General features: G+C 35.5%; 1 protein-coding gene across 4 annotated transcripts in view; it reads left to right on the forward strand.

Annotated features, from left to right (window-relative positions):
• Positions 1-15,912, forward strand: part of Matr3 (matrin 3) — a 30,332-nt gene that overhangs the window by 12,948 nt on the left and 1,472 nt on the right. For 3 of the 4 annotated variants that reach the window (XM_021150224.3, XM_021150226.3, XM_085833580.1), the window contains 12 exons: positions 2,702-2,763; positions 3,565-3,606; positions 4,184-4,296; positions 4,545-4,597; positions 6,448-6,573; positions 6,875-7,000; positions 7,201-7,368; positions 8,001-8,132; positions 9,174-9,217; positions 9,843-10,209; positions 13,579-13,801; positions 14,293-14,414. In XM_021150224.3, the coding sequence (XP_021005883.1) occupies positions 2,702-2,763; positions 3,565-3,606; positions 4,184-4,296; positions 4,545-4,597; positions 6,448-6,573; positions 6,875-7,000; positions 7,201-7,368; positions 8,001-8,132; positions 9,174-9,217; positions 9,843-10,209; positions 13,579-13,801; positions 14,293-14,414 (1,578 nt within the window). The remainder of the gene's footprint in view (positions 1-2,701; positions 2,764-3,564; positions 3,607-4,183; positions 4,297-4,544; positions 4,598-6,447; positions 6,574-6,874; positions 7,001-7,200; positions 7,369-8,000; positions 8,133-9,173; positions 9,218-9,842; positions 10,210-13,578; positions 13,802-14,292; positions 14,415-15,912) is intronic. The other variant, XM_029471811.2, reaches the window with a different exon arrangement.

Consider the following 15,912-nt stretch of genomic DNA (forward strand, 5'->3'; position numbering starts at 1 on the left):
ATTAACAAAGGAGCAGTTTGAAATACTTGCTGACACTTTGGATTGAGGAGTGGTTTTTTAGCCTATAAAAATGCTTGGTTTCTAGTTAGTTTTGCATACTCTTAAATATTAGTATATTCAATTTTTGCTTAACCATTAGGTTTACAAAATTTGTGTCTGTAGGTTAGACCAATTGGAACAAGTTTTAAGGATGTGCATTTTCTAAATGTTTTATAGCCTCAATTTAGCTGATGTTTTCTGTGTATCTGCTTCATTGAAAAGGCAATTATTTACTTCATCAATAAAATGTGGACAGATACAAACTTTTTTAAAAAGAAAATCTTGTGGACATAGAAAATGAAAAAAGTTAAGTATCCTGCTCTCTGGTATCACTGCATAACTTGGAAAATCTGTTGTTTTCACTAAAGGGTAATGTTGAATAGCCTACATTATACAAAGTTCACATGAAAAGCAAGTAACTTGTCAAGATGGAGTGCCCTTATTTTCTATTTTTAGGGAATTTTTAAGTAATGGTCTTCCTTTGAGTTCTTTCTAAGGTCATTTTAGAACATAAAATAGCATGTAATCTCAAACTTCTTTCAACTTATACAAAATGCCCAATGTAGCATTTTTGTCTTATGACTTGAGGTTCTATTTTTTCCTTTTAGTTAGGTCTTTAAATTACATTCTATTCTGCACTTTGGAAATGCTTCTAGAATGATTATTTTACAGCTTACATAATCAAGAAGGTTTTTTGTTTGTTTGTTTGGTTGGTTGGTTTTGGTTTTTTGGTTGGTTTTGGTTTTTCTAACCATTGGAATCTTAGACTTCATTTTAAACTAGACAGTAAGAGATTAGGTACAGTAGAGCTGATTTATGATGAATGGGTGGGAGGTGTGTAACTAAATTTCTGATCTTGGCCTTCTTTTTAGTACTTGAAAGACCAGCCACATTTTTTACCATAAACTTGAAACTTAAAGGACATGGGGGATTGGATATAATTTCTTTTCAGCTCTGTGTCCTTTCTATTTCCTATAAATTCAGAAGCATGCTTAATATGATAGCATTCTTTTCCTAAAACACTGCTTCTTAAGGATCAATACTTGTATCTGAGATTGTTCTGAAATTCTCTAGGTTGATGGATTTGTTTGTTTAGTGCCTTTTCCTGAATTTGGTGAATTTACCATGGCGCCTCTTGCTTATAGCCATTTTTAAAATGGCTTTCAGTAATGGTCTGTTATGTTGCAAGTAGAAACTATTGTATAATAGCAATAGAAATCTCTCAAGTTCCTATTAGCTATAACTTCTGAAAGAATATAGTTTTCAGAGTTACTAAGAATAGCAAGTAATTGATAGCACCTCACATTCTAGCATTATTTTGTTTGGCTACGTCCCATTTCAGTTCTTTCACAGGGTTTTAGTTAACTTTCTTAGAGCATAAAATATATGAAGACTGTAACAGATAAAACTTAGAAATTAGCATCCAATTATAAAACTTCATTTTGGGCCTTCATAAAAGGCAAGTTGTGTCAATTGATGCTATATTTTCGTATAGCTGAAGCTCTCTAATCCCAATTTGAGAAAATTACATTGCCTGCCCATGTTTATATTCTATTTAGATCTTTCAGGAACAGTGCCTATTTTAAAAATTGTTTGATTTGAGAGAATTTGAAAAGTCAAAACTACTATAAAACAATGGATTTTTAAAACAGTGCAGTATAGATGACCTCATATATTTGGGAGGGTTGTGATAGTTTACCTTTATTAATTCATACATTTTTTTTGCCATAGAAGACTTCTCTTGTAGTGAATATAAATAATTTAAACTTAGGAGACATAGCTAATTATGTTGTAATTTAGGAAATAAGCGGAGGCATTTTGGTGGCAAAGCCCACCTTAACTATTAATATTGGATAAAAAGTTGAACTGGATTTTTTTCCCCAGAGATAGGGTAATTAATTTGAATCAAATAAATTTAGTTAATGCTTTGTATTTTAAAATAAATCTCAAAGAAGAAAATATTGATGGAATACATTATTTTCTTCAAATTTGGGAGAAAGACACCTTAAAAATTCTATTTTAGGGAAATACGGAAACTTAAAAATTTGATAAATGGGGAACATTTCTTAGATAAGCTATTTACATTAAATCATGTTGGCCTTTTTTGACAGTGCTTTTGTTATTGAAGTTTTTTGTTTAATTTTTGGTTTGGGGGGATTTGTTTTGTTTTTGCTATAGTAGAAAGTATAGTATATTTGGAATTTGTCTAAAAGGCTAGGTGAAATTAAAGATTCAACTATAAGCTAATTATTCACACACATTTTCTAGAAATCTAGATATGTGGCTATTTGAACATACAGAATATTATTAAATATCAGTTCTAATAACAGTGGATACTTGAGCTTGGTCCACAGCAGTTACTGTGTGCTCAGCTGACCTTAAGGTCCATTACTCTTGTTGATCTTTCCTATCTACATCTTTCCATTGTCAGGTCTCAATTATGTTGACCAAGTTAATCCAGTTTTTCCAAGAATGTGCATAGAGTATTTGAGGGCAGGATCAAGCTTTAAGGACTCAGGACTTGTTTTAGCATCAACCAATGTGATTTTATACATCAGAAAGTGTTCATACAGCCTGATACTGCATAAACATTAATTTAATGGTTCATATAAAGATTTTAGCTATTAATTTTTGTTAATTCTACTAATTTACTTTGCTGCAGGAGTGGAGTCAACATATCAATGGAGCAAGTCACAGTCGTCGATGCCAGCTTCTTCTTGAAATGTAGGAATTTGAAATACATTTAAAGCATCCGTATCGTGAATCAGAAACAGCCATTGTTGGATTGGGGGATTTCATCGTTTACTTTTGCATATGGTGTTACTGTCATAATTGATGATGTCTGGTTAATATTTAATCACAGATATATAAGAATAGCTTGATGAATAATAGATGTAATAAGGCTTTATTACTTTTTAATTTCTAGGATAACTATACATTGGCCTGTTAAGAAAGAATTTCAGTAGAATTAATGAAATAATAATAGTTAATACATGCTATAAAACAAAATAGGGAAGATTAATTTAAAATTACTAGAAACCAAGTGAAGTTCCGTGTGGAAAGTTTTGACATACATACATGGCTTTAGTTCTGTATTTTGACTACTACATTGAAATGGATTTCAAAGAAACTGTAGCACATATTGTCCATACATACATAATTCCTTTGGGGCTGTCCTTTCTTTCTGATGCAATACCTTAACTCTGCTCTGATACCTAATATTGGGGAAGGACACTGGTTTTTATTTATATAACCTGCTTTCTAATTCCTTGTGCAGCATTTTCCCTGCTTACAATTTAACAAAAGGAAGGAACATTTCAGCATGAATCACTTTATGTTTACAACTCCAGATTTATTCCAAATCATTTGGTGCCTGAAGTTCTTTTTGAAATATCTATTAAATGCTTTTGACAATTAGAGTCTCATAACTTTACTAATAAATCATCTCTGTTTTAGAGGCTTAACAGAGCTACTTTGTGAGAAGAACCATTTTATTTTAAAATTAATTTTCTGATCTTTTTAAAGCTACCCAGAATGGAATCCTGACAATGATACTGGACACACAATGTAAGTTAAGATTTTTAAGGCTATTTATTGTTGATAAAGGAGATCAATGTAAGGAATACAAGGATAATTTTCTTGTTTCATAAAAAAGATTTTTATAGCCAGGTGTGGTAGCACACGCCTTTAATCCCGGCACTCGGGAGGCAGAGGCAGGCGGATTTCTGGTCTACAAAGTGAGTTCCAGGACAGCCAGGGCTACACAGAGAAACCCTGTCTGGGGAAAAAAAAAATATTTATATTTTATATATATATATATATATTTCTTCACCAAATAACTTTGACAGGGTTTCTCTGTATAGCTCTGGCTGTCCTGGAACTCACTTTGTAGACCAGGCTGGCCTCGAACTCAGAAATCCGCCTGCCTCTGCTGGGATTAAAGGCGTGCGCCACCACGCCCGTCTTACATTTTTTTAAAGTACCAGTGTAAGGAATTTTCAGAAAATAATGTAGCGATTTTTTTTTTCTTCTTTTACTTTTACACATTTTCTACTACTTTATATACAGATATTTCTAAAGCTTAACACAGTCGCAGTTATTTAAGGGGTGCTTTATTTGTACTTTATTTTGTTCTTGTTACTAGGGGTGATCCGTTCATGCTGCAGCAGTCTACAAACCCAGCACCAGGGATTCTGGGACCGCCGCCTCCTTCATTTCATCTTGGAGGACCAGCAGTTGGACCAAGAGGAAATCTGGGTGATTATATGAAATTCATAGTGCCTTTAATAGCAACTTTTACTATAACTGCCTTTAGCGTAAATGGTGGTTTAAGAATATTCATTGAAAAGTTCTTTTAAAGTAACAGCATAAAAACCAGTCATTTATAAATGACTTTCCATTTGTATTTAAAAGATGTCCATTTTTAAAAGAAAAACTACCTTGCTTTGTAAAGGAAATATATTTATTGTAAATCACTTAAAAAATGTTTTCTTCCCTCTACACAGGTGCTGGTAATGGAAACCTACAGGGACCAAGACACATGCAAAAAGGCAGAGTGGTTCGTGATACAGCTATTGCTTCTATCCATAATTGTTTTTGGGAATGTGATTTCATTTAAATGTATATTAATTGAATCTTCTATGGGGGTTGACGGGATTTCAAGACAGGGTTTCTTTGTGTAGGCTGTGGTAGAACCTCAAAGTCAGAGATCCAACTGCTTTTGCCTTAGAATACTGGAATTAAAGGCATATACCACCAATGACCAACTCTCGAGATTCAATCTAAATCACAGTCATTATAACAGGATGGGCATTTAAATTAGAAAATGTTTGCAGGGTGTGAGGGCATGCATTTATTCCCAGCAATCAGGAGACAAAGTCAGGCAGATCTCTTTGAGTTTGAGGCCAGTCAGGGCCTATATGACTCTTTTTTTTTAAATTGTGTGTATGTGTGTGTTTAAGCTTTGACATGCTTTGACATGACTAGTAGTAGTTAAAAGACCTTTCATAAACAGAATTAGCTTGGAAAGATGGCTCAGAAGCAACAACTATGTTTGATTCCCAGGACCAACATGGTAGAAGGGAAGAACCATTTCCCACAAATTGTTCTCTGACCTAACACCACAGCCTATGAATGTCCACACATATAATTTTAAAGAATGTAGTAAGGGCCAGGTGGCAGATCTCTGTTGGTTCCAGGGTTATATAGACAAACCCTGTCTTGAAAAAGTAAAGAGGAAGAATAATGTAAGGATCACTAGAGAGAATGTTTTTGAAACTTGACAATAACTACTATTTGATTCTTTGTTCTGTTCTGTTCTGTTCTCTCCTGCTCTGTTTGGAAGAATTTATTCCAGTTCAGGCATGATGGCATATAGCACTCAGGAAGCAGAGGCAGGCTGGTCTACATAGTGAGGTTTAGGACACAGCCAAAGATACATATGAAATCCTGTCTCAAAAAACCAGAAAATACATGTATTCCCATAACATTTAATATGCTCTGTACTTTAAATTCTCTATAATATTTAAAGTTAGGTAATGTTTTTCAGGTTGATTATAGGATAAAGAATTTAATGTATAAGGTTTTTTTTGGTCAGCCTTTTTGATGGTGTTGTAAATCAAACTTAGGGTCTTGGCTATGTTAGGCCCTATACTTAACCACAACAGCACAGCCTCCCTTCTCTCCCCCTCCTTTATTTGTTTTGAGAGTTGATCTGGTTGGCCTTAAACCTTGTGCACAGGGGAATGGGTATGTCTGCCTCCCAAGTAGCTATATCATCACTAGGTCCAGCTTTTCTTTTTAATACAAAATATGTTGATTATAGCCAAGTATGGTTTTAATCCCAGTACTAGAAGCAGAGGCTTGAGGGAGTTCAAGGTCAGCTTGATTTACAGAATGAGTTTGAAGACAGCCATGGATGAGCAATATATTTTAATTGTATCTTCTCTCTAACCACCCAAAACAAGAAATACACCACCACCCCTATACACACTTGTGCACCGGCATACATGCGTATGCCCCAAAAACAAACATTAAGATGATGTTGGGGAGTCTCTCTTTAAAAATATGTTAGTATGGGGCATGAGGCTCAGCAGTTAGTAGTAACATGGCTCTTGGAGCTTGGTGCCAACTCTGATGTTGAGTAGCTCACGGTGTTTTATGATGCCAATTCTAGGGAATCTAACCCTCTTCTGGTCTCTACAGGCACTAGTGGGAATACCCACATAAAAAATATGTGAAAGTTGTATGTGTGTATGCAAATTAGTGCTAGATATTTAATCTGGGGCTTTATGCTTACTACGTGCTAAGTATTATATACTGCTGTCTGGTAAATACATGCTTTAGTTTCTCAAAATGCTTTTTTAAAAGGACTTTTTTTGTTTGTGTGTGTGTCCCTCTCATGTGTAGGAAACCAGCCGAGTTGTTCACATTATGGATTTTCAGCGAGGAAAAAACTTGAGATACCAGCTGTTACAACTGGTAGAACCATTTGGAGTCATTTCAAATCATCTGATTTTAAATAAAATTAATGAGGTATGAGTTAGACATTAGTTACTCATAGCATTCATATATTAATGAAATTTAATTAGTTTTGGTGTCATTTTTAATTGTCAATTTGAAATATCAGAAGAAATGGTAAGATGCTAAAGCTAAATAGATTTTTAGCTATAATAAATGAAAGGTTTGTGATTCCTAATTAAAATACCAGCTTGAAAAAGTGGTCTTTTGCATATTGGTTATTGAAGAGGCTCTCTATAAAAAGATTAAATACAATAATGTGAAATCTGTAAATATTGGGTAACATTTTTAGAAATTTCTTTTTGTGTAATTTTAGGCATTTATTGAAATGGCCACCACAGAAGATGCTCAGGCTGCTGTGGATTATTATACAACTACACCAGCATTAGTGTTTGGCAAGCCAGTGAGAGTTCATTTATCCCAGAAGTATAAGAGAATAAAGGTAGTAGCCTTTCATTTGTCCTTGCCTCTATGTTTTATATATATAGTTAAATATTTCATTTCTGTATTTGTTAGCTTGGTTGATTAAAACTTAAGCTGTTAGTAATTGTAACATAACTATCAACTTGCATTTTAATCTTTTTTTTTTTTTTTTTTTCCTAATTTCCTCCTTGGTTTTGTTTTTGCATTTTGTTTTTAAAGAAACCTGAAGGAAAACCAGATCAGAAGTTTGATCAAAAGCAAGAACTTGGTCGTGTGATACATCTCAGCAATTTACCTCATTCTGGCTATTCTGACAGTGCTGTCCTCAAGCTTGCTGAGCCTTATGGGAAAATAAAGAATTATATCTTAATGAGGATGAAAAGTCAGGTAAAGTCATGGGTGGATTATTTTAAGCGTAATTCTCAATGTACTTTAAGATAATTTGATTTGCCTGGGAGTAGATGTCAGTAGTAGAAATGTATTGATTTGTCAGTTAATCCTATACATACATATTCTCTCTCTCTCTCTCTCTCTCTCTCTCTCTCTCTCTCATCACAATTTTAGTTAGATGCCCATGATCAAGCATTAAAGTTTTAATTAGTACAAAATTGGAAGTAAACATTTTTATTTTCTCTTGTCGTAGTCAGCAAGTGCTTTTAAGAATTTCCTTCCTTACAGTCAACAGTTTTATACATATGTAGACACCCAGCTTTGAGGATTTGAGCACTGGTTGTAGGTTTTGTTTGTTTTGTTAAGTGCTAGACTTAAAACCTGAGACATTGTGGCCAGCTTTTCAGAATCCGAATTTAGTGGCTGAATTCACTTTACTCATATTTGAAATTTTAATGTAAAGAAGAGGACATGGAACGAAACAAGTCTTATGATTCAATCACCAGCAATTCCCAGAATCAGTCAGGAGAGTATTGGGTTTTTTGATGATTTCATGATGTAAAATAAAATAAATCTAATGCAGTTCCAGTAAAAGTAATATCATTGTGGGTTTCTTCCCCTCCCTCCAGGCTTTTATTGAGATGGAAACCAGAGAAGATGCAATGGCAATGGTTGACCACTGTTTAAAGAAGGCACTTTGGTTTCAGGGGAGATGTGTTAAAGTTGATCTGTCTGAGAAATACAAAAAACTGGTGCTGCGGGTATGTATTGCTTAGGTGACAAGGTCTAACTATGTAACCGAGTCTGCCCCATTTGCCTTTGTTTGGACTCTGAGGGTCCCTGGACATCATTATACACTCAACACAGGCAGGTAGACACAGATAAAAGTAAATCTTAACGGGCTTAATCTTAGTCTTAATGACTTATTGGGGAAGAGCATTTGATATTCTTGCCAAAATCATGGGCTCAGTTTCCATCACCCATATAACTCACAACCACCTGTAACTCTGTTTCAGAATTTGACCTGTAGTTGTCCCAATTTAAAATTATCCCTCTCCTGCAACCCTCAACCTGGTAACTAAAAATAAGCCTGCATCTATTTCCTCCAGTAATTGGGTGTGGACATTTTACTGCAACCAATAGTTTTCAATTAAGGAACAAGGTTTGCGCAACAAAAGTTGCTATGCATGAGAATTCACTCATCTTGAGGCAAGTAGACCTTGGGATACAGAATTTAGGATTACATTAGATAGCAACAGACCAAAACTCAACAAGGACCATCTCCTCTAATCTCTGTGATTCAGGCATGTATGTGGTGCATTAAAAACATTCAGACAAAACCCTTATAAAATATAAACCCTTATAAAAACGAGAAGAATCTGGGCTGGTTACGGTGGTATACACCATTAACTCCAGCACTTGAAAGGCAGAGGCAGGTGAAGCTAGCTCCTGAGACTGTGCTTCAAAAGAGGAAAAGAAGAAAAGGAAAAGATGTTTTGTTTTTTCTTAATCTTAAAGAAAGAACCTTTTTTCTCCTGTATTGTTGTTTTATGAAAGCAGCTTCCATTTTTCTAACTTGTTTAAAATTTATTGGAACAGTTATATTACCAAAATGTTATATTTCTTACTTTTATATTGATATGGTGGTGAGATGAAATTTTAAAATACAGGCAGATTTTTTTGGGTATGGTTGTACAGATTTATTTATATAAGGGAGGGTTGCGGTGTGTTACTTGATTGATATATTCTACAGATTAGTAAAATTTAATATATTTAACTTCTACAAAATTTTTATCTTTTAGATTCCTAACAGAGGCATTGACTTACTGAAAAAAGATAAATCACGGTAATTTGATTTTGCTTGTGTCTGTATATTATGTAATAATTACTAGTCTTTTGCTATGACAGACTTTCTGGCCAAAGCAACTTCAAGAAAGAATAGTTTATTTTTGTTAAAAGTTCAGGGGCTGGTGAGATGGCTCAGTGGGTAAGAGCACCCGACTGCTCTTCCGAAGGTCCAGAGTTCAAATCCCAGCAACCACATGGTGGCTCACAACCATCTGCAACGAGATCTGGCGCCCTCTTCTGGAGTGTCTGAAGACAGCTACAGTGTACTTACATATAATAAATAAATAAATCTTTAAAAAAAAAAAAAAAAAAAGTTCAGAGATTCAGTCCAGCATAGATAGGAAGTAATGACAGTGAGAACTTAATAAAACTGGTCACATCACATCTATAGTCAGGAAGTAAAGAAAGATAAATGCTTCCATTCAGATCACTGTGTTCTTTTTATTCAGTCAAGAACCTTAGGCATTCCATGGGATGGTACGACCCACATTTAGGGTGGCTATTACCACTGCAGCTGACCTGGTCTTAGAAAGATACTACCAAATTAGAATCAGTATTAACCATGTATACTGCTATATTAGGCTTTAACATTTCAACTCCACAATCAAAATGTCTCTTTGCAGGAAAAGATCCTATTCTCCAGATGGAAAAGAATCTCCAAGTGATAAGAAGTCCAAAACTGATGCTCAGAAGACTGAGAGTCCAGCTGAGGGTAAAGAACAAGAAGAGAAGTCGGGTGAGGATGGTGAGAAAGACACCAAGGATGACCAGACAGAACAGGAGCCCAGTATGCTTCTTGAATCTGAAGATGAACTGCTTGTTGATGAGGAAGAAGCTGCAGCACTACTAGAAAGTGGTAGTTCAGTGGGCGATGAGACCGATCTTGCTAATTTAGGGGATGTATCTTCTGATGGGAAAAAGGAGCCTTCAGATAAAGCTGTGAAAAAAGATCCAAGTGCTTCAGCAACATCCAAGAAAAAACTTAAAAAAGTAAGGTTTTTATATTGATGTTTTAACTAGAATACTAAATCAGATCAATTTTTCTTGTAGGTTTTTCTTTTTTTCCAAACAGGGTTAGATAGATAGGTACCTCAGGTACAGTTCAAGATAAAAGTATTTAAAGAGGAAACTGCAATAAAAACATTTCTTTATAGCTGCAAAAAAATGGTCAACTTTTTTTTTTTTAAAGATTTACTTATTATATGTAAGTACACTATAGCTGTCTTCAAACACACCAGAAGAGGTCATCAGATCTCATGGATGGCTGTGAGCCACCATGTGGTTGCTGGAATTTGAATTCAGGACCTCCTAAACAGTCAGTGCTCTTAACTGCTGAGCCATCTTTCCAGCCCAAAAATGGTCAACGTGTAACAAAAGTATAAGAAAGATGTCAAACTACATAAACTTTTATATTGTATATGTATTAAAATTCTGATGATTTCAAGAAGCTATTAGCCATACTGGCATGCCCTTGTAATCTCAGCACTTTATGCAGCTTTAGACCATAGATTCAGAAATTAGAGGTTCAATGAAGTGAAACCCAGACAACTACTAACAAAAATGTCTGAGTTTGAAGTTCACCAACTCAAGTAACTAACCATTTAAGTTACTGTTGAGCACCAGATGTAGTACATGCATTTCCAGGAATGAGGCTGAACCAACCATGTCTCTAAGTACAAGATAGGAAAACAGTGATCTTTACTTAGAAAAACAAAACAAAACAAGGCTTTTTAGGGCTGAAGAAGTGGCTCAGTGGTATAGCCAGGTGGTAGTGGAAAACAAAACCTAAAACTAAGGATTTGGGTTTTTTGTTGTTGTTGTTTGTTTCAGTTTATGTCATTTTGGGTTTTTTTGCTCTTTTGAGATGGGTTTTCTCTTTGTAACCCCTGCTGACCTGAAACTTGCTGTGAGGATTAGGCTGACTTTGAAATTAGATTGCCTGCCTTTGCCTCCTGAGCTCTGGGATCAAAGGTGTGTACCATCACTTACCTAGTAATATTCAATATTTTAGGGGCTGGTGAGATGGCTCAGTGGGTAAGAGCACTGACTGCTCTTCTGAAGGTCCAGAGTTCAAATCCCAGCAACCACATGGTGGCTCACAACCATCCGTAACGAGATCTGGCGCCCTCTTCTGGAGCGTCTGAAGACAGCTACAGTGTACTTACATTAAATAAATAAATCTTTAAAAAAAAATTCAATATTTTAATGGCTTTTAAGAGAATTACATTAGAAAATGAAGGCTAGAGATGATGTTTACTACCAGTGTGTTTACTTAGTATTCACAAACCTCTTGCGTTCATTCCCCAGTACCATATAAAAACTACATAGTGCCTCACACCAAAATTCCACCACTCAGGGACAGACAAGCAGAATCAGAAATTTGAGGTCACCACAGGATACATGAAACCTTGTCTCCCAAAAATAAAAGGTAGCTGGTGTCTAGCCTTCATGTTGATGAAGATATTAAGTGTAGCCTTTAATCCCAGCACATGGGAACAGGAGGCAGGCCGATCTCTGTGAGTTCAAGGACAGCCAGTTCTCAGTTTCACAGAGAAACCCTGTTTGAAAACAAAGAATGGAATTTCTTTTTCTTTTTTTTAATATTTGTTTTATTAATGGTGCCGAGTATATGGAGCCTTGAGCATGACCGAGTATATAGAGCCTTGAGCATGACACCTCTTAATCAGGCTTTTCCACTGAGTTGCACCATCTGTGGAATATAAGTACTCTTTTTAAATATTTAAAGTGATGTTTTTTTTTTTTTTTTTTTTTTTTTTGGTTTTTCGAGACAGGGTTTCTCTGTGTAGCCCTGGCTGTCCTGGCACTCACTTTGTAGACCAGGCTGGCCTCGCACTCAGAAATTCGCCTGCCTCTGCCTCCGGAGTGCTGGGATTAAAGGCGTGCGCCAACACGCCCGGCAAGTGATGTATTTTTAATTTTTGTGCATTTATGCTTTGACTGCATGTGTATTTGTGACTGTGTCAGATACCCTGGAGACTAGAGTTACAGTTTTGATCTGTCATTTGGGTCCTGGGAATTTAACTTAGGTCCTATGGAAGAGGAGTCACCATTCAACCACTGAGCTATCTCCAGCCCGGTTATAAATATTCTCCAATGTTTTTTTCTTAGATGAGTCAGGCTTTTCATTTGATGACGTATGAGTGTTGGTGACCCTCGTATTATGTTGTTGAAGCTTGGTGAACTTGTTTCTCTATAGGGTTCTCTAAAGGCTGCACATTAAACACTTGACCACTGAGCAACAGCCATAAACTTTTAATTTTATAACAAGCTAAAATTGGCCATAATTAGTACTTTTTTTTAAATAAAGATTTATTTATTATTATTATTATATGTAACTACCCTGTAGCTGTCTTGAGACATACCAGAAGAGGGTTTAAGATCTCGTTACGGATGGTTATAGCTGCTGGGATTTGAACTCAGGACCTTTGGAAGCGCAGTCTGCGCTCTCTACTTATTTATTTATTTATTTATTTATTTATTTATTTATTTAATGTAAGTACGGTGTAGCTATGTTGAGACACTCCAGAAGAGGGTGTCAGATCTCGTGATAGATGGTTGTGAGCCACCATGTGGTTGCTGGGATTTGAACTCAGGACTTTTGGAAGAGCAGTCAGTGCTCTTGGAGCCATCTCTCCAGCCCCTAAGTAGTACTCTTATAATTGACCATCCTGCCATTCCTTACACTATGGCCAGTAAACCTGTTTTTGTTGTTGTTGTTTTTGTTTGTTTGTTTTTTAAGACATTTAGTCTAACAGAAAAATTATCTCCTTAAATCTTAAAGATTTATGGTAAAACAAAACAAAAGCTGGGTGTGGTAGCGCAAGGCTTTAATTTTAATCCCAGCACTTGGGAAGCAGAGGCAGGTGGATTTCTGAGTTCAAGGCCAGCCTGGTCTACAGAGTGAGTTCCAGGACAGCCAGGGCTACACAGAGAAACCCTGTCTCAACCAAAAAAAAAAAAGATTTATGGTGCTGAGGTTTTATACATGTTAGAAAAGTGCACCATCTGTGAGCTGCATTCTTACCCCAATAAAGTGCTATTTTGAGATGATACAAAATCAAGCCAGGCAGGATAGGAAAGAGAATCTCCAGTTTGAACCTGTCTCAAGGAAGACAGACACTGTCCTTTACCCTTTGAGTAAAACAAAATCAAATGGATGTTGCAAGATAATTGTTGCAGAGTAAATATATCTTAACAGCTTTTTCCCAGGTGTATGGTAGGTTTTGTCAGTATAGATGAGGTTGCTGATGAGGAAGATTCCAAACTTCAGAAATCTCGTATGCAAGCATTATATTTATATCTGATGACAAAAATGATGATGGTTTGGTTGAAATTAAGGTGGACAAGATTGAGGAACTTGATCAAGAAAATGAAGCTGCATTGGAAAATGGGATTAAAAATGAGGAAAATACAGAACCGGGTGCTGAATCTGCTGAGAATGCTGATGATCCAAACAAAGACACAAGTGAAAATGCAGATGGCCAAAATGATGAGAACAAGGAGGATTATACAATTCCCGATGAGTATAGAATTGGACCATATCAGCCTAATGTTCCTGTTGGTGAGCTTTAAAGATTTTTCTCTTCCCCTTTTCTTTTTCTCCCAACAAATTTATTAAAATAAGACTTAAAAGTTGTTCTTATATAAGCTCTGATAGTGTATAAAGTTATATCCCCTGGTGAATTAATTTTAATTTTTTTCTAACACTGCTCTATATTTCTTTTTTTTTTTTTGTGTCTCCTAATTTTGTATTATGTTACCATTCCCACTGTGTTCTCTCCTCATAATGATTTCTAAAATAACACATTTCTTTTTGTTTTGTGTTTGTTATATATTCTTGTCTTTCATTTTAATACTACAGTTAGGTGGGATCTTGAATATCATCAGTTAAGTAAAACAAAAGGGTAATGTGATATTGTTGGTATTTTTTAGTTTAGGCCATACTGGACTTCTCACACGTTTTCTGATTCAAATTATATTGACAGGAAAAAAAGATTTGAGACTAAAATTTTAAGTTTACTTTTTTGTAAGAATGTATGTTTGTGTTTCTAGGTATAGACTATGTGATACCTAAAACAGGGTTTTACTGTAAGCTGTGTTCACTCTTTTATACAAATGAAGAAGTTGCAAAGAATACTCATTGCAGCAGCCTTCCTCATTATCAGAAATTAAAGGTAAGGCTGAATATAAGAGGAGACTTGTGAAAACTAACATGATATACCTTACAGAAATAAGTGAGATACAATGTGTGTATGTCTCTGGTCCCAGCATTATGCTTTCTCATTTTTCCATAATTGCCTGGGCTTTAAGGAGTTTAACGGGTTCTACAAACTTGAGCCTCTTTTCATTCAAATGATTAAACAAGATTTAGTGTTGCCACCTATTGAATATGCCTAATCTGCCAGTCAAAAATACTTCCACAGGAGGCTGGAGAGATGGCTCCAGTGGTTAAGAACACTTTCTGTTCTTGTAGAGGTCCTGAGTTCAGTTCCCAGCAACCACATGGTGGCTCACAACCATTTGTAGTGGGATTTTATGCCCTCTTCTGGTGAGTCTAAAGAGAGCCACAGTGTACTCACATAAATTTTTTTTTTTAATTAAAAAAGAAAAAACCTCCAACAAAATACCACATCTAGCTTAGTAGCAGAAATAAATTGTTATCAGAATGTTTATACACTTAAAAATATTGTGCAGTTATATTTGGGAGATAAGGGAGATGGCTCAGTTGTTAAACTGCTTGTTGTGAAAGCTTCCCAGAACTCAGGCAAATACTTGTAATTTTAGCTGTCAAAGATGGAAATGGGGGAGGCTGGGTAGTAAAACCAGCTTTACCAGCAAGACTTGGGTTTCATTGAGAGGACCTGCATTAGTGAATGAGGTTGCAGGCAATCAAAAAAGATTCCTGATAACCAGTCATGTACTTAAAAATAAAATTACGAATAAGGGATATAGAGATGCAGCTTAGTGGCAGAGTTCTTGGTAGCATGCATAAAGTTCTGACTTTGAAGCACTAAAAAGAAAGAAGTAGAAAAAAGATACAATTAACTACCTTTGGACTGGGTTTCATGGGGCCTCATCCAAATCTGTATGCTCTAAAAGTCCTAAGTGTTTCAAACAAGAGAAACTACCTGTATAGCATTTAGTTATCTCAGCACATTTTATGCAACAACTGATGGATAATTGGTAGCCTTGTATTTTAATGAATAATTTGTCCTTTGTTTTATCATTTTTTGTTGTTTACAAATGTATCTTTTTGTAATCTATGTTTCCTGACATTGTGGATATAAGAGAAGGAGGGTGATTTTCGGTGCTAAGAACCATTTACTGTGGGCTTTATAGCATCAAAGCCAGTGCTGTGACCTAGAAGGGTTCACTTTACGGCTAAGTATGTCCTTCAGCATTGAGAGGAAAGTACGAATCAGCTGCATTCAAAGCTCAGTAGACAGTTTGTGTTCCTCAAATTGACACTTGACCTTTTTGACGATTAACTAGATGTTTTGTGGGTTTTTTTCCTTCTGTTTTTTCGTTTGTTTGTTTGTTTTCATTTTCTTTTTAAGGATATAATGGCTTTTAACCCTCTCAATCTGCAATGACCAATCTTAAATATATTTTAACCAGAAACAAACTGAAATCCTTTTTAAATATTCTTCATGTTCCCTTAGAATCTGTGTC

The sequence above is a fragment of the Mus caroli genome, unplaced genomic scaffold, assembly GCF_978045245.1.
Source record: "Mus caroli unplaced genomic scaffold, Mus_caroli_1 scaffold_19, whole genome shotgun sequence".
Classification (NCBI taxonomy): Eukaryota; Metazoa; Chordata; class Mammalia; order Rodentia; family Muridae; genus Mus; species Mus caroli.